This window comes from Thalassophryne amazonica, chromosome 16 (assembly GCF_902500255.1).
Source record: "Thalassophryne amazonica chromosome 16, fThaAma1.1, whole genome shotgun sequence".
In the NCBI taxonomy this organism is placed as follows: domain Eukaryota; kingdom Metazoa; phylum Chordata; class Actinopteri; order Batrachoidiformes; family Batrachoididae; genus Thalassophryne; species Thalassophryne amazonica.
This window is the reverse complement of record NC_047118.1, coordinates 3,191,918-3,214,931: the sequence shown is the minus strand read 5'-3', so window position 1 is coordinate 3,214,931 and position 23,014 is coordinate 3,191,918. Positions and strand designations below refer to the sequence as shown.

The 23,014-nt window shown below is 41.2% G+C and overlaps 1 protein-coding gene across 1 annotated transcript in view; it reads left to right on the top strand.

Annotated features, from left to right (window-relative positions):
* Nucleotides 1-14,668, top strand: part of map3k3 (mitogen-activated protein kinase kinase kinase 3) — a 43,757-nt gene extending 29,089 nt beyond the window's left edge. The window contains exons 14-17 of the mRNA XM_034190574.1: nt 7,603-7,734; nt 7,897-8,026; nt 8,114-8,291; nt 10,902-14,668. Of these exons, the coding sequence (XP_034046465.1) occupies nt 7,603-7,734; nt 7,897-8,026; nt 8,114-8,291; nt 10,902-11,130 (669 nt within the window). The 3' untranslated portion in view covers nt 11,131-14,668. The remainder of the gene's footprint in view (nt 1-7,602; nt 7,735-7,896; nt 8,027-8,113; nt 8,292-10,901) is intronic.
* The last annotated feature ends 8,346 nt before the right edge of the window (nt 14,669-23,014 follow it).

The following is a 23,014-nucleotide window of genomic DNA, read 5'->3' as shown; positions in this document are numbered from 1 at the left end:
ATATATATATATATATATATATATATATATATGTGTGTGTGTATACAGTAGTGTTCAGAATAATAGTAGTGCTATGTGACTAAAAAGATTAATTCAGGTTTTGAGTATATTTCTTATTGTTACATGGGAAACAAGGTACCAGTAGATTCAGTAGATTCTCACGAATCCAACAAGATCAAGTATTCATGATATGCACACTCTTAAGGCTATGAAATTGGGCTAATATTAAAAAAAAAAGTAGAAAAGGGGGTGTTCACAATAATAGTAGCATCTGCTGTTGACGCTACAAACTCAAAACTGTTATGTTCAAACTGCTTTTTTAGCAATCCTGTGAATCACTAAACTAGTATTTAGTTGTAGAACCACAGTTTTTCATGATTTCTTCACATCTGCAAGGCATTAATTTTGTTGGTTTGGAACCAAGATTTTGCTGGTTTACTAGTGTGCTTGGGGTCATTGTCTTGTTGAAACACCCATTTCAAGGGCATGTCCTCTTCAGCATGAGGCAACATGACCTCTTCAAGTGTTTTGACATATCCAAACTGATCCATGATACCTGGTATGTGATATATAGGCCCAACACCATAGTAGGAGAAGCATGCCCATATCATTATGCTTGCACCACCATGCTTCATTGTCTTCACTGTGAACTGTGGCTTGAATCCAGAGTTTGGAGGTCGTCTCACAAACTGTCTGCAGCCCTTGGACTCAAAAAGAACAATTTTACAGAGGGACTTTGCGGGGGATCCTTGCAAATAAATTAGCTTCACACAGGCGTCTTCTAACTGTCACAGCACTTACAGGTAACTCCAGACTGTCTTTGATCATCCTGGAGCTGATCAATAGGTGAGCCTTTGCCATTCTGGTTATTCTTCTATCCATTTTGATGGTTGTTTTCCATTTTCTTCCATGCATCTCTGTTTCTTTTTGTCCATTTTAAAGCATTGGAGATCATTGTAGATGAACAGCCTATAATTTTTTGCACCTGCGTATAAGTTTTCCCCTCTCCAATCAACTTTTTAATCAAACTACGCTGTTCTTCTGAACAATGTCTTCAACGTCCCATTTTCCTCAGGCTTTCAAAGAGAAAAGCATGTTCAACAGGTGCTGGCTTCATCCTTAAATAGGGGACACCTTATTCACACCTGTTTGTTCCACACAATTGATGAACTCACTGACTGAATGCCACACTACTATTATTATGAACACCCCCTTTTCTACTTTTTTTTACTAATAGCCCAATTTCATAGCCTTAAGAGTGTGCATATCATGAATGCTTGGTCTTGTTGGATTTGTGAGAATCTACTGAATCTACTGGTACCTTGTTTCCCATGTAACAATAAGAAATATACTCAAAACCTGGATTAATCTTTTTAGTCACATAGCACTACTATTATTCTGAACACTACTGTATATATGTGTGTGTGTGTGTGTGTGTGTGTATACACACACACACACACACACACACACACACACACAGTGTAACTGTACATGTCTTTGTATTGAACGTTTGGCTCGGTACAGGGCTGTGCACGGGTGAGTTCGCGTTGTGTGTGTTTACATTCAGTGTTGCCAACTTAGCGACTTTCTCCGTAAATCTGGCGACTTTCCAAACCCTGTTGACGACTTATTTTCTCAAAGGTTACTAGCTACAAATCTAACTACTTTTCCTGGCGTTACTGGAGACTTTTCTGATGTTTGGTGACTGAAAGTGAAAGTCTCTCTGGTCACCGAGTGGCAGCGGGTCTCCCCCTCCTCCGCTGCCTGCAGCAGCCTGTAAAGCACTGAGCGGAGGGATATCTACAATCCTCCTCACTCTGACTCGCTCAGCTTACTGACCTCGTTTGCTGCGCTGTGATTAAATAGTCCCCAGACTCTAAGAAGCCCTGGCCTTATGAAGTTATTTTATTTTAATAAGTGATGAACAATTTTAATGGCAAAATAAATAAACAAACCAAGAATCAAGTTTGTGGTTCTAAATATTTTAAGGTGGTTTTCACTTTTTTTTTTCTTTATTTAAAAAGATATATTAACTTCCTACATAGCCTGCTCAGTGTTGTTGACATTTCTGTTTGTTCTTGTTCATGTTTAAAACCAAATAAAATTTCATTATAATAAAAGATATATTAACAAACATTACATGAACAGTTAACAGAAAGAGATAGAAAATAAAATAAATTGAACAAAAGTAAAGGGATTCTTTAACATTAATTCTCTTTGAAAAATCCCTTATAGAGTGTGAAAGTTTTGGACAAGTTAATTTTTCTGGCAAAAAATATGAAGGTTGAATAAAATTGAACAGGGCTTCTTCCTGCTGGAACCGTTGTGCTGCTCTTTATTTGTGGAAAGGTTTTGTTAAAGGTTGTTTACTAGGAATGTATTTTTTATAATATATCATACATTTGTAGTTTATTTGAGAACATTTTATTTAACTTATTACCAGGCAGCACTTTACAGTTATTTTATTTTTCTGTTTGTATAATGTCTCTGTGTAGGCTCTCAGTTGTCCAGGTGGTTTCCATAGTAGAGAAGCTTGAATCTTCGACTGGACTGGGTTGCTTGACATGAGAACGTTTCGCTTCAAATCACAGAAGCTTCCTCAGCTAAAATTCTTGCTCTGGTAGTCTGACTTCTGTCTTGACTCTTGTAGACTCTTGACTCCTGTACTTCTTCTCTACAAGAGTCAAGACAGAAGTCAGACTACCAGAGCAAGAATTTTAGCTGAGGAAGCTTCTGTGATTTGAAGCGAAACGTTCTCACGTCAAGCAACCCAGTCCAGTCGAACATTCAAGCTTCTCTACTGTTTGTATAATGTTACAATAAATTGTTTGTTTAAACAACAAGCAAATTTAGGATTTGCATTTTGTTCCCATAGTGTACTGAAAATGAACCAAACCATGACCTCAGAACCGAGGTACGTACCGAACCGTGATTTTTGTGTATTACAGTCTAGATCTGGGAGCAGACACCAATGCCACATGTCCCACCATCCACCACACCACAGAACCACTTTGGGTCCTGGATTGCAACCATCCAGGAAGACATATCCTTACATGTCCAATGTAACATCTGTCTGCCTCAGCCAGGTAGAACATGGGCGTCATCTCGCCCTTTCCCAGTTGCTGGGGTCCTCATCACCCACGTGCTCGATCATGACCAAAAAATGGCACTATGTGGCCAAAATGTCACAGCTGACATTCCCTCATGTTGCAAGTGAAACTGGTCACCGGGGTCCTTCAAGGTAACCACTTGTTTGACACAAAGTCAATCCAGCAGTAGATATCCAAGGGTTCTCCAAACAGACAGGGTATCAAAGACATCGAGTCTTCACCTTAGTTCACTTCTTAGCGTGAACTTCTCACAACCATTCAGTAAGACAGAAGCACCAGGAGCCCAATGTAACTTTGGCTACATTCAAGCACATTCCTTTCAGCTGGGTTGTGAGGATGTGACAGTGTAATTTGAGTTTTAGAATGTGGCTAAATTCCTCCAAAATCCTTTCCACATGGTTGTGTGGAGGTGTGACTCTTTTATTTTAAGTTTTCAAACTAAAGTGCTGTGAAACAATGAGACATTTGTGGTTTAGTTTTCAGATTTAGTTCATTTCTGGGGAGAAGTGGTCGGTCACTCTCACTGACGACCACACCTGCTCCTAATCCATCATCAATCCACCATCCATTAATAAAAAAAAAAAACAGAGTTGCTTTTTGGATTAACCCGGTGCATCAACGTTCACGTGATTTCTTCATGATTTTGATACGACACCTCACGTGGTGAAACGCCACCAACTTATGTGAAATATGGCGTTACGGTCAAAAAAATATAACGCTGAGAATGACATCAGATGTTTTGCATTTTCTTGTGATCAGACCTCGATGCGGGAATGCAGTTGGTTTTTATTCACATGGTTTTGGATTAATAAATCGCGTGTTTCCAGTTCACCTGTGTGTTTCTACTCGCCAGCAACGTGACATTTATTTAATCACATTAATTTTAACCCCTGACATGATTAACATATCAGGAACCTACGGGAAAAGAGTTGAGCTCAACCAGTGGAAGGTGCGGAAGAGGTTTTGTGTCCTCCGTCACTCCCCTTCCCCACTTTAAGGTCTTTTCCTGTTTGCAGCAGAGAAAACATACACGGTCACTTCCTGTATCAGAGAGGAGCCAAGTGTCACTGCAGGAGGGGGCGCGCGGGGGTGGGGGGGTGGACTCCCACCTACTCACCCACACCATTTGTCTTGTCTGACTCAGGCTTTAATTTGAGGGTCTCCGGTGTCCTCCTTTGTCCTCCTGTGGTGGGACTCTTGTGGCCTGAAGTAAATACAGGAACATCTTTTGAGGAACTCAGCTGTGGGTTTGTGTTTGTTCTCTGCTTTGGGTTTTTATTGTGGTCCGTTCTGAAACATGCAGCACACACGTCTTATTGCTCACATCTGAGCGGGACATCAATTTGTTTGATTCTTAAAGAATAAATTCTTTCTCTTTTTTTGCCACCTTGGTGATATTAAAACATTAGCGATCCGGCCTCTGAGTGCTTCACTAATGTTTGACAGTTGTGTCATATGTAAGAGAGCCTTTTTCCACAAATTTGTTGCGGAAGGAATGACTGAGAGTGAATGAGGGCCAAACGATAGCGGTTTATTGTTTTCACTGGTGTGTATTTGTGCAAGACTGTTGACAAGATAACTCAAAAACAACTGGATAGATGGACGAAAACTTTTTTTTTTTTGCATATCTCAACAATCAAGAAGTATTGATGCATGACCTGAAGTATTTATTGATCAGCAAAATGGCTGTGATTGATTGGTGTGAAGGACTTCATAATGAAGTCACATGATTAAGTCATACTTTATATATTCAAAAACACCATTATAGACAGATGTATATGTACTTGTACCCTTACATTGTGGTGTGTACTGCACACGCAGGGTTTGTATCAGCCGTCTGATGCCTTTCATTTGTTGGTTGTGTTATGTTTCTATAGTGGTAAACAACTTGGCCCAAGCTAACTCCAGGGTTGGTACAAACCAGTATATTAGGAAAAAAATCCACAGAGCTGGACGTTATTCTTCAGCCGTATTCCATGAACATGCCAGCGATGACAAAGCAGGTTGCTGGTGTTATTTTGTTGCCACTTTGAGCATGTGGTGGATTTTTGTAACAGCGTGGACACCTGCCTCCAGAACAGACGAGGTTATGGCAGTGCTTCCCAATCCTGGTCCTCAGGGATCCCTAACTAACTACCCAAAGCTGACTGGGTCAGGCAGGTATCTGTTAGTTCTTGGTTCACTGAGCACCTCTGAATCAGCCGTTCAGCTTTTGGCAGAGTAAGGGGAGATGAAAACGATGAACTGAACTGGCAACATATAGACCAGGGTTTGATTCCAGTTGTGTCCTTAAGGCTAACTTTTTGTGTCCTTGGACAAGATATTTCTTCAGTATTGTCCCAGTCCACCAAGCTGTAAATTGGGACCAGCATTGGCAGAGGAAATAACCTGTGATGGACTGGCGTCCCATCCAGGGGGGATCATAGACTCTTAACTCCTTCATGCACCCCATTGTCTTTCATTCATTGATTCCTTAACAAGTGTTTTTCAAAACTCGTATTCTCACATACAAAGTCCTCATTAAAGATGAGGTCAGATCCAGAACCCTGACTGCTGACAATGTTCCCGGAATCACTTTCACAGATATGCACCCAGGGTTCTCGCCAGCGCAGTTGACCATAGGGGGCTCCTATGCTGTTATTTAGATCCCCTATGCTGTGACTTAACCAGCTTAGAGGGGCTTTTCTGTAATTTTTTCTTTCTTTTTTTAAAGAACATGTCGCACATTATTTAATGTTCCAATTAGCAACACAAAGTGGCCTTCAAAATGTAGGAAAGAGAGTTTTAAAGGGTAATAAATTTCAAAATTTTCTCCAGGGGGACCTTCATACAATACCTGCGCTTGCAGTATTCATCACCTGACTATGCCCCGCTAAGTTCCCCCCTTTGCTCTGAAAAAATCCTGGTGAGAACCCAGGAACCCCAGAAGGTCACAGTTGAAACCCCAACGTATTTTGGTAACCTCAGAAGGTTCACGATGCACTGGGACACTCTGCCATTGTGCCATGGTTTGGTTTTTACAGTAGCAGGACTTTCAAGATGTCAGAAAATTCATTTTTGCTGTTGCAAATTTTGGCACATTTTGTTGATCCCTTGTTTTTCTGTGACATCACCAAGAGGTTTTTCTTGGGTTATTTTTTTTGGAAGCGCCAACGTTGTGTTAAAGTTATATACAGACTTGCTGTGGTTGTTTTGGCACACGTCACATGGTACAAGTCTGGTACGTTATGTCATCCAGTGTTGCCACAGTTACTTTGAAAAAGTAATCCAATTACTGATTACTCAATTGTAAAAGTAACTAAGTTAGATTACTAGTTACTTTTTTAGTTACTTTTCCCAGCTGCCGACAACAACCCTCTGCCACCTCAACATGACAATGATACCTGTTTTGCCAAAACTTACTTTATAGTCACCCTTTCTTGACTTCAATGAAAATAAATACTTGTTTTATAAAAAGTAAAATAAAGACCTCTTTCTTGACCTCATATTTAACTGTTGACAGCACTGTAACAGTAAAACTTGCAATTTCGAACCTACATGGTTTATAAATGTAACTATTAAATTCTAACATTTTTCTAACATTTAAATTCTCTATAAACATTTTTCTTGTTGAAATTATTATTATTTTAAGCAATATTAGTAGTTGTAGTAAAAAACGGCTTCAAAACTGGACCTTTAATCTAGGGGTGGTGTGGGGGAGGGGGCACAGCCTTGTCCCACGCCCCCATTCCATCTGGATTCGCCCCTACTTTGGTGTTTGAGCACAAAGAATGGATAACATTTATTTATGCAGAAAACAGGACCAGATTTACAGGTAAGAAAGTTTTATTGCGTTTTCACATCATGTGGTCCTCAGAAAGAGAGTTTAGGTGCATTTGAGTGGAAAATAGTTAGTTGTTGACGCGTCGCGGAGGATCAGCTGTTTTTAACGACCAGATACAGAGCGGCTCAGCTCAGAATTCTAAATAAAGGAGGAAAAACAGTATAAAAATGTCTTTGTAAAGCTCAGTGCAGGTGTGCTGATCACCGCGCTTTAAGAGGTGAGGAAGAGTCGAGCAGCTGCAAAAAAACGCGGATGAAAAGCTCACAGCTCGCTTAAAGTGGGCAGTTCAGTCGAACCCCGACCTCCTGCCCACAGACCAAGTTTAATGCTGCTGTCGACCCACAATGAAAAATAATAGTAACGCACAGTGACATGGAGAAGTAACTTTAATCTGATTACTGATTTGGAAAGATTAACGCGTTAGATTACTCGTTACTAAAAAAAGTGGTCAGATTAGAGTAACGCGTTACTAAGTAACGCGTTACCGGCATCACTGATGTCATGACACTACATGGTGGGTCACCTTTGTGGGCAACAAGGACCTTCACACTCCAGTTCGTCAGTTGTAGGGGAACAGGGCTTAAGGTTGCAAAAATCAAATGACAACAAGAAAAACATGGACTTGTCCTTCTATGCGTCATGTTTCCTGGTCGCTGTCGTTCTGTACAGGAGGTCAGCACTTTGGAGTGTGAAATCCAGTTGCTGAAAAATCTGCATCACGAGCGAATCGTTCAGTACTACGGCTGTCTGAGGGACCGCCCTGAAAGAACCCTCACCATTTTCATGGAGTTCATGCCAGGGGTGAGTGTGTGCAGTTCAAATCTGCAACTGGATCACGTTTGAACACAGATGGAAGCTGACTAATTACCTGCTTGAGTTTCTGAATGCCACATGATGCCACTTGATTCCTTCTCATCTTTAGCAGTGCCAGGGTTTGAGTTGCATGTTTTTCCTTCCTGTCAGGGGTCAGTCAAAGACCAGCTGAAGGCCTATGGGGCTCTGACAGAAAATGTGACTCGGAAGTACACGAGACAGATCCTGGAGGGTGTGTCCTACCTGCACAGTAACATGATTGTACACCGAGACATCAAAGGTAGCGGCGTTCATTTCTCTTTCATGGCCAGTGGAAGATGACTGGTGAGATTGTATTTACGTGTTCGCCCTAAACTCTTCTCCTCAGGTGCCAACATCCTGCGGGATTCAGTGGGAAATGTGAAACTTGGAGATTTCGGTGCCAGCAAGAGGCTGCAGACCATCTGCATGTCTGGCAGTGGAATCCGATCTGTAACCGGCACCCCCTACTGGATGAGTCCAGAAGTGATCAGCGGAGAAGGCTACGGCAGAAAAGCCGACGTCTGGTAAGACTAGACCGTAACGCTGTTGGGTAGAATCCAAACTTGCAAATTAGACCGACACTCATATCTCGAAATTCTATATTTTTAATTGCAAAATCTGCTGGTCAAAAACATACAACGTTCATGGCAGAAATAAAAATAATAATAATTTAACTGTCACAGGACATCATGTACGTTTTGTTTGGGCTTTAAAACACTGGCATCAATTTCCAAACAGAAGATGAGGTGTGAAAGTCTTGATGTTGTGGCGCCAGTTAAAAAAATCAAATTCCTGAAACAGTAGAAGAATAAATAATTCTTCCTTGTGGCAGTAATATTTTATTTTTCCTGCTTTTGGGGATTAAATAGCTGGGTCACAAACTAGAATTTATTGCTTGAAGAAATGCTGTTACTATTAAAACTCTGTTGCACATCAGTTTTGAGACAGTTGCATGACTGTTTGCATTTACAGTATGTCGCCTCTGGGGGGCAGTAGTATTATAGTGGAAACAGTTTACATCCAGTTTGTTTTGCATTGCGTAACAGGATATCTTTCAGGGTTGGATCAGGTCTGGGAGTGTGCACTGGTACTACGAGTCCACCACACGATTGGAACCATCTTGGATATTGTACCCACCCAGTTAGACCATCCCCACCAATTGGCAGTGGCCGTCTGCGTGGAGCAGCCAGGTGAAATGCTGGCGTCCCTTTGGCCTGCTCCACTTGCTGAGGTCCTCAAAACTGAGGCACATGCATGCTGGATCCTGCCCAGTTCCACATTCACCAGACTGGGTCCCTGTGTGCTGAAATTCAGCTGAGTTTCTTGACCTCCAACTGATCTTTCACCAAACATGGTACAAATTTTCCTTCCTTGATTCTCTCAAGGTTGTTAACTCTGGGAGCGGTCAGAGGTCAAAGTCATGAAAGATATATAGTCCCATAAACACATTTTCAACAGGAGGGCCTGAAAAGTGATCCAAACGTTATATGGATCAGCTAATTCAGTGCTTCCCAATCCTGGTCCTCCGGGACCCCTAACCTGCAGAGTTTTCATCTCTTCCTGCTCTGCCAGCTTTTTTAGCTGTGCCAGTTGTGTAGCAGATAACAGAATATTTACAGAGAAATCCTTCAAATGATGATGCAAGCACCAGATTTGGCACAAATACTCCGTGGATGTCACTCCGTTGGAAAAAAAAAAAGACTGCCAAATTGAATTTTCAATAGGCAGCCAGGTAGGGGTCAATTGAAGAATTACACAGGGGTCAAAATATAAAAATCCTACAATCATATTGAAAACTATACCACATTATTTATCTGATCATAAAGATTCCAAAAAGGTATAGTTTGGACTATGTATGACTGAATATTATGAAGGTGTAGGAAAAAAACAGCAAGAATGGTGACAAAGGTCAATTTCAGTTTGTACAGGTGTCGAAAGTTAAAGTTGCTTCCGTTTTGGTAAAAAGTGGGGCAAATTATTGGTTAACAGGGTTTTAATAAGGAATAGTTTGCATCATGTGTAATTTGTAGTTACCATGTTACGGGGTAACATATGTCACGTGTCTTAGAATTGACATTGTTTGTCCTTTATTCATTTATTTATTACTGTATCATACCACTTACCATATTACCATTTATTAATTGTAAGAGTTCAACCAATAATTTGCGCTTTTTACCAAAATTAGAGTAGCTTTAACTTTTGACCCCAGTACAAACTGAAATTGACCTTTGTTACCACTCTTGCTGTTTTTTCCCCATAACTTCATAACATTAAGTCATAGTCCAAACTATACCTTATTGGAATCTTTATGATCAGACAAATATATCATTATTAGCATGACTGGATCATTTTTAAATTTTGACTCTTGTGTAATTCTTCAATTGACTCCTACCAAATTCAAGTGGCCACTCGGTTTTTTCAGAAGTGTAATGTCTAAGGAGTATTTCTGCCCAGTGTGGTGCTTGCATCACCATTTGAAGGATTGTTTCAGTTATCTGCTGCACAACCAGCCAGTCAAGAGGTAATGGGCACCAGAGTGAACCAGTCAACTGGGGCTAGAACAGGGAACTGGAAAATGTGCAGATTTGGGGTCTCTGAGGACCAGGATGTGTCATTACGTCACAATATCAATCAAACACCATCTAATGATGTAACTTTACTTTAAAAACAAAAACCCAACTATCGCCACCTGTATCTGGAAGTGATGACTGCAGGCTAGCTGATTTTTTTTTTTTTTTTACGTGCAGCAGAGGTGACGCAGTGCTAACAGTTAGGAGGGAAAAGCCTCTGTTTCATTCAGGTACCCAGAATTCTTTTCTCTGCAGAAGTGACACAGACGTGCAGCGGAACATAAGTAAACATTCAACTTAAAAACTCCTGTTGTGCCCGGCGCGTGTGCACGTGCACGCAGAGGCGCATAGCTTGTAAAATTGTGCACACAGACAAAATTCTGTTTGTCTTTATGCAGCCTGACTGTAGCTGTGATTGGCTGAAGGTCACGCAGACAGATTGCACCAGACTTTGGTTCAGTTCTCGGCTCGTAGCGCCGAGCAGAATGCCGCTCATCGTATTTGCTGTGTGTCAGAGTCTCCTGCAGATGATGCTAAAGCAAAAATGTGACTGGTGTCTTCCAGGAGTCTTGGCTGTACGGTGGTGGAGATGCTGACGGAAAAACCTCCGTGGGCCGAGTACGAGGCCATGGCTGCCATATTTAAGATCGCTACCCAGCCGACCAATCCGCTGCTGCCCTCGAACACCTCTGAGCAGGCGCAGGACTTCATTCGCTGCATCTTTGTGGAGGCAAAACTCAGGCCGAGTGCCGAGGAGATGCTCAGACATCCCTTCTCTCAGATCCTGTGCTGAGAGTTGTGCAAACCATCCATGGCAGAAATTCAGGCCCACTGAACCTTTGCCGCCATTTAGATGCAGTGTAAAAAATACATATGGAATTTCCACTTGGATCAGTCCAAAGAACAGTTTGACAAGGGGTGTTGTTACAAACATCACCACCAGGGGGCAGCAAAACACAGTCATTCAGGAGTCATGAACCAACAGTGTCTTAATATGAACATGAAGTGCCCGTTCCTCTGTTTACATTTAACTGTAAGGCAGTTATGAAATCATTTGACCTTCATTCACTGGGTACCAAGTGAAAGCTGGAGGCTGTTTGGTGCACGAGCATCCCCGGTGCATTACTGTTCCTTCCTTTGGTGATGCCACTTATTTCTGCTTTTGGAAAGAAAAATACACCATCAGAAGTGTAATTACACTGTTATAAACAGTTTACTATGATGCCCCTTGAATTAATTACCATTAATTCATTGATCACTGTGTAAATGAATAGTCATTTCTTGAATACAGGAAACATGACTTAAATTTGGGGATCACATAAACTCGGAACAACCTTTCATTTTAAGTTCATTATCCATCATATATGTTCAATATTTACGCAGATTTCATGGTATAAAAGTGGCAAAAACTTCAATCAGTTTTCTCCTCAGAGTATCGACACATAAAGTGTAATCTGATGGTGGGTTTTTCTCCTAAGACTTATATTTGAATGTCCGTTTTTCCCGTTCATGTTGACACCACGTGAGTGACAGCAGTGACTGCGGCTCACAGCATTTCTCAACCCGCCGTCCTCCTGATGGTTTTCCACGATGTGCCAAAGAGGGAGGGTGACAGGATGCACAGCGCCGTTACTTTTCTTTCTGCAGTATTTGATAGTGAAGCAGACGATGCTTTCTTGTAAAAGACAAACTGCACCCCATCACACTCAGTCACGTTTCCACAAAGTCTGCAAAAAAAAAAAAAAAGTCTGAGGACGCAGTATGAACCTGTACAATGAATTACTGAGAACAGGGCAGAGACTAAATACAGATGAATTTTTGACGTGAAAATGACACATTTTTTCCATTTTGACCACGTCCCTGGTGCGTTCATCAAAATCTTCAAGGCACTGTACATTCTGAGTGTGACGGGGCCCTAAAGGGCTTCAATTTGAAAATGGTTCCTGTTGCCTTAAGATTTTAAAAAAGCACAGATTAAATGAAAGATAAATTCAGTAGTTGCAGCAGATGTGTGGAAGAAATGTAACTTTTAACTTCTGGTAGGAAGCATAAAAACTGGTATATGGGGCTTTTAAAGTAACGTGGAGTCAACACAGATGTTGGGATGTTTGATCAGATTTAATCAACTCAAAAATGAGCGTCTGCAGGTTGCATCTTTTGCAGTTTGGTTTATTTTGAGGATAACTGGTTGCTTTGGCCTCTGGTGTTGGGAGCAACTCTTCGTCAATCCACGCTGTTGAGTCTTCTTGTGTTGGAGCCTTCGGTCTCTGGTTGTAGCTTCTTCCTCTTGATTCAGCAACCAGTTTATTCTGACTTAAAGTGGAGGTTTGTTTTCTCCTCAGTCGTAGTTCCAGCGTTCTGGCACATCCAGACCCTCTCTTTGGATCTGCTGGTGCAGTAGCACTTAATCAGCTCCATGTCCAAAGTCCAGTCTGCGAAGGTCTTGTTCCATCAGGTTGTCCTGGTTCCCCAACACCTGACACGGAGCTTTTGACCCGAGGCGACGTGCGAGCCAGTACAGCTTCAGTTTTATGTCTGTTCCAAGGTAGCCTTGCATTTCAGTTCTGTTAACTCGAGACTTGTTCAAACCAGAACTTTAGGCTGTCTCGCCATCATCGAGACATCAGTCTGAGTCCTTGTCCCAGTGACGGGTGATAGACCTTAAATAAATGCATTTTTAACTCCAGTTTTGCACTTTGATCTGTAGTTTTACTTTGGGCAGTGCTTAGCAGTCTGGTCTCCTAGGAAGAAGGTCCAGGATTCCAAGCCCACCCACACCTGCTCTCCACATCAGGAGGAGCGTCTGGCGAAAACTTGCCAGATGAACTTGTGGCTTCATACTGGATCTGCTGTGGTGATGCCAAAAGGAATTTTAGAGTATTTGTACTTTTCCTTGAAGCTACAAGGAAATAAAGCTGATAATTTAGAGTTTTTCACTGCTTCACGATTATAGCCTGTTAAAATAATTCTATTTCATTTCCGTGCTTATTCCACATTGAATAATCATCTGGAAAATAATCGTGCAGATGTTTGTAGTAGATGTAAGACCTGTAAAATGTTTCCACGTCTCTTTCCATTTAGTGTTCCTTTAAAAATCTTCATCCTCACTTTCATGGATCCCAGGAACTCAGTGACCCCCAAGAAGCCCTTTTGTTTTGGTCTCAAAAGATGAAAATCACTGAACTCTACATTTTAAAAGGTCTTTTGCAGAAGAGCCTGACTTGTCCATGGTGAGCTTATCAACCCTCGCCCGGTTTTTGTTTGTGACCTTTGACATATCTTGGTAATAATTCCTTGCATTTCCTTGGAGCCTGTATTGTTGTCGTGCATGTTGCAGCATCACAGAGATGTTAGGCTACAGTTGTTTTGTATTATTTTTGGTTTTTTTGGTTTTTTCGTTCACATCAGGTAGTACAAGCGCGATTGATCACGTCACCACGTGGAGCAGCAGTGAGCTCGATGCTCTGGTGTAGTCAGTGACTTATCTGCGGTTTTGATGCTTCCTGCTGGAGATGAACATCTTCATGTATCTGCTCCGTTATAAATCAAATGCACTTTTCTGTAAAGGGAATGTCACAGGGTTTTTACCAAATTAAAAAAAAAAAAAAAAATTAAAAATGTGAAAAATCAGTTTTATTTATACGCCCATGTCCAATTAAATGAGTTTTGTTTTTTTTTATTGAAATGTATTTCAATATATGTATTTTTATATTTAGACTGTGTCAGATCTAATGATGCGTTCAGGATTTAGTGTCATTCGTAGGAACCTTTGAAAGCAGCTGGTTTTGCAGATATTACAGAATTGGAAATTATAAATGAAGACTGGGTGTAAAATGAACTCTAATGTCCTGCTGTGTGTTCAACACACACACACACACACACACACACGTCTGTCTCCGTATGTGACTGGATGCTACTCCCTGAGCATCAGGTCGACGTCTCGTGAGTAAAACTTTGCAGAATAACTGACGTGAAGCAAAGCAGCGTCGGACGTCAGAGTTCACTGTTAAATCCAGTGAGACGACTTTTGTTTGTCCCCGGGTTCAGACAACCGGATCTTCTTCAGCCAGCGTTGAACAAGTTTCTGGGCAAAGCTGCTAACGTAAAAAAAAATGTAAGTGGTGAAAATGATTCAATATTTAAATTGAGGCAGTCGGCGGTGAGTTCAGGAACCCTGTGATAAACAAATGAACAGATTCAGATATTTAGATTTATACATAAATGTATGATTATGTATCATGACAAGACTTGCAGTGCAACGTCTGTATCAAACATATTTTATATAAAGTCTGTACAGATGTATTAAAAAACTAATAAATCCACAGTTTGTACATTTTTGTCAAATGATGTTTTATTGGGTTTGTGTTCTGGTGTAGCCGACCGAATGGTCCCCCCTAAAAATCTGTCTGTCCTGCCTTCACTGCACCTTCACTGTCTCCTTGTTGCACTGTAAAACACTCCTTCCCCGTATGTTTGTCTCATGCTTTTTTAAAAGCTAAAAATTTCATGCTTTTTATGAGTTTTTAATGTGATCAGGTCCCACATGATCACATTAACCCCTGATACCTAATTCTCCACTTTCACTTACTTACATTATTGATCCCATTGTGCACTAATTAAATTAGATTCTTCACCTTTTTTGGGTCAGTTTGTCCTGATGTCATGAATTATTATTTTTTTTACCCATGCTTAATACTTTCCTGATTGCTCATAATGTTCTACAATTATACTTTTTCACCAATAACACCTATTTCAGTCCCCATCTAGTATCACTTTTTGTTGTTTTTTTTTTGTTTGTTTTTTTGAGACGCGCCTCCCCCAGACACACCGTACTGTATGTATTTCTTAATAGATGATGTGAAGGTAGTTCAAGACATTTTCAGTGACTTGGAAATAATATGAAATATTCGTCCCCTGAATTGTCTTAAGAAAACTGTGAAAGTGAGGATTTGCTTGTAAAAACAGTTCCTACATTTAGTTTGTGATTATTTACAGGATCTGAAAATGGAATTATTCTTAAATGATTATTATAATATTTTTAATTCCTTGAATTAATTCTGAGAGTCAACACTCAAACACATCGTGATTGTTGGCTTTTGACGTCATCGTGTTGATGTGCAGATGCAAAAATAACCTAAAAGGTCCAAATACTTCTGGACCTGACTATAGATTTTATGCTGTGACTCAGTCACAGAGACATAATGTCCGTGACTTTGTGTTAAACGTGTGTAGTTGAGTTGTTTTTCCTCTTGTGTTTGAGTGAACATGGCACTGATTTTGAATGGGATCACGGCCGCTCTGTGTTCTGTGCACGTGCTCGGTCGGACTCAGTTTTCTGTGCACGTGCTGAGTTGGAGTTTCCTCACAGCAGTTTCCAGTGCGGCACTTTGTGTGATGTGCAGTTTGGCCTGTTTGGGCCCCCGGCATTCCTGCTGACAGGCAGACTGCGGCTCGCCGCCGCCTCGCTTTGTGGCTGCACTGAGTTTGGACCCGGTGGTGCTGAGTCATAAAGCGGCCCGTCTGTCTCACTTAAGCCCCCTGATTCACAGTCGGTTCCCATGAGAGCCTCCTGCTGCAGCAGCACTTTAATATCCAGCTGTGGGTTTTGATTTTGTTTATTTTTACAAATGCGCCCCTGACCTCTGAACTTGTCTGTGCACGTGCACAGGGTTGACTACCATAGGGTGAGCATGGCCGGATCAGGTCAAAAAGGCAATGACCTCCTGCTGTGGGGTCATTAAGGCTTCATCAAAGACTTGACGGCATGTTTTGGTGACAGACTCGGTAAGTTAGACCTGTCTAACTCACGCATTCAAAGGCCTAAAATTTAGACCACCGATTTAAGGCCAAGATGGCAGCAATTGTTGCGTTTCAAGAAAGATGGGAGGCGCCACTTACGTCAAGAGAGGGCTTCTTGAGATGGCTAGTTCCATCTGGAGATGTTCTCTCATTGGATCTGATCCCAGATGAATGAATGAATGAATTTATTTGGCACACAAACTCAACAATAACAACAACAACAAAAAAAAAACAGATACACAAGACAATTCCACAGTGACGTGTGACCAAAAGGGTTCTCTGGAAAACAAGTGATTTTATTGTATTTGTGGCCACTCAGCAACCAGTCCTGCATCTTACAAACTAAATGAATAGTAACTAACCTGCTGCATATATTAAGTAAGAGATTACATAATTTTCAGAAAAAAACATGTAATTGCTTGAAATAAAATAGAAAAATTAACCATGTTAAAATTACTTTTGTTTCTGAAAGACTTTTTGATTATTTTTACAGCAGATGAGACACTAAAAGACTCTTAAGTTTCAGAATATTTTGTTCATTGGTTCACTGTTGACTAATTGTTTTTTTCCCCAAACCCTCAGTCCTGTGATACTTTTGGCCAATTTTGACAGAAAAAAGACCTTTTGATCACATGAACCCAGGTACCATATTAAAGGACATTTTATGGAGTACATTTGAAAATTGTAGTATTAAGCCGGCCTAGGCTGAAAAAGAGTTTGACAGCTGAATGATTCCTGTTTCAATATTCAAAATCGCCGTGCCATATTCTAGGGGCCAAAAATAGGTAAATCGTAATTTAAACTTTAATTTTTGGTTCCACAACTTTACTTCATGCTGTCAGGTTTTCCTGACAACGTTCTCCAAGTACTTCAATCAAGAATGTACTAATGTTTAGATTTAACACACAAAGGTTTATCCCAACAATCTTGATTTTCCTGTCTGATTGGGGGAATTGAACTAAGGACAAATTGACAACTTCAAACCAAGAAACTTGATTCCTCACTCCACTTCTCAAGTGCTACAATGGGGATGTCTACTGAGTCCGCAAAGATCACATCATCATCTGCTAAGTCCAGGTCAGTAAACCTTCCCATGTTGACAAAGGCACCTAAGCCACTGGTTTCCAGAACCTGACCCAACACCCAGTCCATACAAGTGACTGACTTTTGACATGAAGCAGAAAGTTTGACCACATTACACCCACTTTGGCGTCTCTTCACTGGCTTCCTGTCCCAGTGAGATCAGATTTTAAGGTTCTGCTACTAACCTATAAAATTATTCATGGACTGGCACCTCCCTACCTAGCTGACCTAATTAAACCTTACGTACCAGCCCGGGCTTTACGTTCTCAGGGTGCAGGACTACTTTGTGTCCCTAAGGTGAATAAGAAGTCTGCAGGTCACAGAGCTTTCTCTTATCATGCCCCTGTTCTGTGGAATGATCTCCCTGCGTCAATAAAACGGATTCTGTGGAGATTTTCAAGTCCAGACTTAAGACGCACTTATTTTCCCTTTCATACGGCTAGCATACTGGTACAGTTTTGTTTTACGCTTTTATTCTTTTAATTCATTTATTAGTAAATTTTTTTGTCTTTCTGATGCCTGATTCTGTTTTTTCTCTGTTTAAGGTGCAGCTTCATCCAGAGATGGGAGTTGTATTCATGTTGGCGATCCTCCTGTCTTGTGCACCAATAGCATTTCCTGTATATCCCTCCATGAATTGTTCTGTGAATTGTTCTGTAATTTGTGTCTGTATCATGGCCCAAGCAGAGGGTCACCCCTTTGAGTCTGGTCTGCTTGAGGTTTCTTCCTCAGAGGGAGTTTTTCCTTACCACTGTTGCTCTGGGGGTTGGTAAGGTTAGACCTTACCTGTGTGAAGCGCTTTGAGGCAACTCTGTTGTGATTTGGCGCTATATAAATGAAAATAAATTGAAATTGAATTGAAATTATACTTAAAAGTAGACAGATGCTTCTTCTCTAACCACAAAGCCAAAAGCAGTGGGGTAGAAACGACTCAGAAACCGCCAATACGCTGCTTAGTTCAGTGAGAGCCGCTGACGACCAAAGTGGTGTGTGTGTGTGTGTGTGTGTGTGTGTGTGTGTGTGTGCGTGTCTGCTTTTCTCAGTCCACCTAAAAATCATGATAGGAGCTTGATAAGTTCTGCATCTGGTGCTGCTAAAAATGGCCCAGTGAATGCTGTGCTAGCTTCTAGCATACTGGATTTAGCTTCCTCGTGTATTGGATGCATTATTTGTAAGTAGGTAATGAAGTCAAAATGCATGAAAAAGGGCATCATGTTGGGAAGGTGTAGTGACACGGACCCACAACAGGGGGTGTTAATGAACGGACAATGGATGAGCCAAAAAGTAACAATTTAATGTTATGAATTGCACAACGAAATACAGACAATCACAGAATTTGTATGCAATCAATATACAAAGGTGACGTGTGGGCAGGCTTGAGGATAGAAGACGTCTGTCCAGAGAAGAGCCGGATCCCACATGGCTTCCACCGCCAGCGGATCTGAAGAACACTGGAGCCGCCAAGTCCCGAGTCCCAGGTGGCCACCGTCTCCAGCTGTCAGACCAGGTACTGCTGGCAGAAACAGAAACAGTTAATGGTGGGTGTGTGAAGACACACCCAGTAATCGTCCCTTGAGTAGTTCCTCCGGGAGGGAGAACCTCCACTTCCAGAAACAATTTCACCCGTGCAGCTCCTGTTGGTCTCTTTCCTGGATGGAGTGACTGTTACGGGGATAATTTTTCATCCTTGCTCTGGTTGACTCTTGCTTGCCTCTACTGGTGGTTGGCTCTCACTGCGGTATTGTATCACTTCCTGTTCCGGAGCACAGCGGTGTTTTTCTGTATCTGTTAGCTGTTTAATCTGCGCAGTTAGATTGATCTAGTTATCTAGATTACGATTTGTTTCCCAGTGTAATCTTTACGTGCCTTAACTAAAGCACTCCTTCTGCTGAATCACCTCTAAATTATTCACTTTGCGTGTTTTTAGGAATCCGCTAGGTTAGCGTAGCTACTAGCTCTTAGCTGATTTAGCATGGCGGCTTCTCCTGTCTCTCCCACACTTTTCTGCTCTGGGTGTGAAATGTTTAGTTATTCCTCGGCCTCCTTTAGCAGTAATGGTACTTGTAAAGTGTAGCTTATTCGTAGCTTTGGAGGCCAGGCTGGGCGAATTGGAGACTCGGCTCCGCACCGTGGAAAATTCTACAGCTAGCCAGGCCCCTGTAGTCGGTGCGGACCAAGGTAGCTTAGCCGCCGTTAGTTCCCCCCTGGCAGATCCCAAGCAGGCTGACTGGGTGACTGTGAGGAGGAAGCGTAGTTCTAAACAGAAGCCCCGTGTACACCGCCAACCCGTTCACATTTCTAACCGTTTTTCCCCACTCGACGACACACCCGCCGAGGATCAAACTCTGGTTATTGGCGACTCTATTTTGAGAAATGTGAAGTTAGCGACACCAGCAACCATAGTCAATTGTCTTCCGGGGGCCAGAGCAGGCGACATTGAAGGAAATTTGAAACTGCTGGCTAAGGCTAAGCGTAAATTTGGTAAGATTGTAATTCACGTCGGCAGTAATGACACCCGGTTACACCAATCGGAGGTCACTAAAATTAACATTAAATCGGTGTGTAACTTTGCAAAAACAATGTCGGACTCTGTAGTTTTCTCTGGGCCCCTCCCCAATCAGACCGGGAGTGACATGTTTAGCCGCATGTTCTCCTTGAATTGCTGGCTGTCTGAGTGGTGTCCAAAAAATGAGGTGGGCTTCATAGATAATTGGCAAAGCTTCTGGGGAAAACCTGGTCTTGTTAGGAGAGACGGCATCCATCCCACTTTGGATGGAGCAGCTCTCATTTCTAGAAATCTGGCCAATTTTCTTAAATCCTCCAAACCGTGACTATCCAGGGTTGGGACCAGGAAGCAGAGTTGTAGTCTTACACACCTCTCTGCAGCTTCTCTCCCCCTGCCATCCCCTCATTACCCCATCCCCGTAGAGACGGTGCCTGCTCCCAGACCACCAACAACCAGCAAAAATCTATTTAAGCATAAAAATTCAAAAAGAAAAAATAATATAGCACCTTCAACTGCACCACAGACTAAAACAGTTAAATGTGGTCTATTAAACAGGTCTCTCTCTTCTAAGTCCCTGTTGGTAAATAATATAATAATTGATCAACATATTGATTTATTCTGCCTAACAGAAACCTGGTTACAGCAGGATGAATATGTTAGTTTAAATGAGTCAACACCCCCGAGTCACACTAACTGTCAGAATGCTCGTAGCACGGGCCGAGGAGGAGGATTAGCAGCAATCTTCCATTCCAGCTTATTAATTAATGAAAAACCCAGACAGAGCTTTAATTCATTTGAAAGCTTGTCTCTTAGTCTTGTCCATCCAAATTGGAAGTCCCAAAAAACAGTTTTATTTGTTATTATCTATCGTCCACCTGGTCGTTACTGTGAGTTTCTCTGTGAATTCTCAGACCTTTTGTCTGACTTAGTGCTTAGCTCAGATAAGATAATTATAGTGGGCGATTTTAACATCCACACAGATGCTGAGAATGACAGCCTCAACACTGCATTTAATCTATTATTAGACTCTATTGGCTTTGCTCAAAAAGTAAATGAGTCCACCCACCACTTTAATCATATCTTAGATCTTGTTCTGACTTATGGTATGGAAATAGAAGACTTAACAGTTTCCCTGAAAACTCCCTTCTGTCTGATCATTTCTTAATAACATTTACATTTACTCTGATGGACTACCCAGCAGTAGGGAATAAGTTTCATTACACTAGAAGTCTTTCAGAAAGCACTGTAACTAGGTTTAAGGATATGATTCCTTCTTTATGTTCTCTAATGCCATATACCAACACAGTGCAGAGTAGCTACCTAAACTCTGTAAGGGAGATAGAGTATCTCGTCAATAGTTTTACATCCTCATTGAAGACAACTTTGGATGCTGTAGCTCCTCTGAAAAAGAGAGCTTTAAATCAGAAGTGCCTGACTCCGTGGTATAACTCACAAACTCGCAGCTTAAAGCAGATAACCCGTAAGTTGGAGAGGAAATGGCGTCTCACTAATTTAGAAGATCTTCACTTAGCCTGGAAAAAGAGTCTGTTGCTCTATAAAAAAGCCCTCCGTAAAGCTAGGACATCTTTCTACTCATCACTAATTGAAGAAAATAAGAACAACCCCAGGTTTCTTTTCAGCACTGTAGCCAGGCTGACAAAGAGTCAGAGCTCTATTGAGCTGAGTATTCCATTAACTTTAACTAGTAATGACTTCATGACTTTCTTTGCTAACAAAATTTTAACTATTAGAGAAAAAATTACTCATAACCATCCCAAAGACGTATCGTTATCTTTGGCTGCTTTCAGTGATGCCGGTATTTGGTTAGACTCTTTCTCTCCGATTGTTCTGTCTGAGTTATTTTCATTAGTTACTTCATCCAAACCATCAACATGTTTATTAGACCCCATTCCTACCAGGCTGCTCAAGGAAGCCCTACCATTATTTAATGCTTCGATCTTAAATATGATCAATCTATCTTTGTTAGTTGGCTATGTACCACAGGCTTTTAAGGTGGCAGTAATTAAACCATTACTTAAAAAGCCATCACTTGACCCAGCTATCTTAGCTAATTATAGGCCAATCTCCAACCTTCCTTTTCTCTCAAAAATTCTTGAAAGGGTAGTTGTAAAACAGCTAACTGATCATCTGCAGAGGAATGGTCTATTTGAAGAGTTTCAGTCAGGTTTTAGAATTCATCATAGTACAGAAACAGCATTAGTGAAGGTTACAAATGATCTTCTTATGGCCTCGGACAGTGGACTCATCTCTGTGCTTGTTCTGTTAGACCTCAGTGCTGCTTTTGATACTGTTGACCATAAAATTTTATTACAGAGATTAGAGCATGCCATAGGTATTAAAGGCACTGCGCTGCGGTGGTTTGAATCATATTTGTCTAATAGATTACAATTTGTTCATGTAAATGGGGAATCTTCTTCACAGACTAAAGTTAATTATGGAGTTCCACAAGGTTCTGTGCTAGGACCAATTTTATTCACTTTATACATGCTTCCCTTAGGCAGTATTATTAGACGGTATTGCTTAAATTTTCATTGTTACGCAGATGATATCCAGCTTTATCTATCCATGAAGCCAGAGGGGACACACCAATTAGCTAAACTGCAGGATTGTCTTACAGACATAAAGACATGGATGACCTCTAATTTCCTGCTTTTAAACTCAGATAAAACTGAAGTTATTGTACTTGGCCCCACAAATCTTAGAAACATGGTGTCTAACCAGATCCTTACTCTGGATGGCATTACCCTGACCTCTAGTAATACTGTGAGAAATCTTGGAGTCATTTTTGATCAGGATATGTCATTCAAAGCGCATATTAAACAAATATGTAGGACTGCTTTTTTGCATTTACGCAATATCTCTAAAATCAGAAAGGTCTTGTCTCAGAGTGATGCTGAAAAACTAATTCATGCATTTATTTCCTCTAGGCTGGACTATTGTAATTCATTATTATCAGGTTGTCCTAAAAGTTCCCTAAAAAGCCTTCAGTTAATTCAAAATGCTGCAGCTAGAGTACTGACGGGGACTAGAAGGAGAGAGCATATCTCACCCATATTGGCCTCTCTTCATTGGCTTCCTGTTAATTCTAGAATAGAATTTAAAATTCTTCTTCTTACTTATAAGGTTTTGAATAATCAGGTCCCATCTTATCTTAGGGACCTCATAGTACCATATCACCCCAATAGAGCGCTTCGCTCTCAGACTGCAGGCTTACTTGTAGTTCCTAGGGTTTGTAAGAGTAGAATGGGAGGCAGAGCCTTCAGCTTTC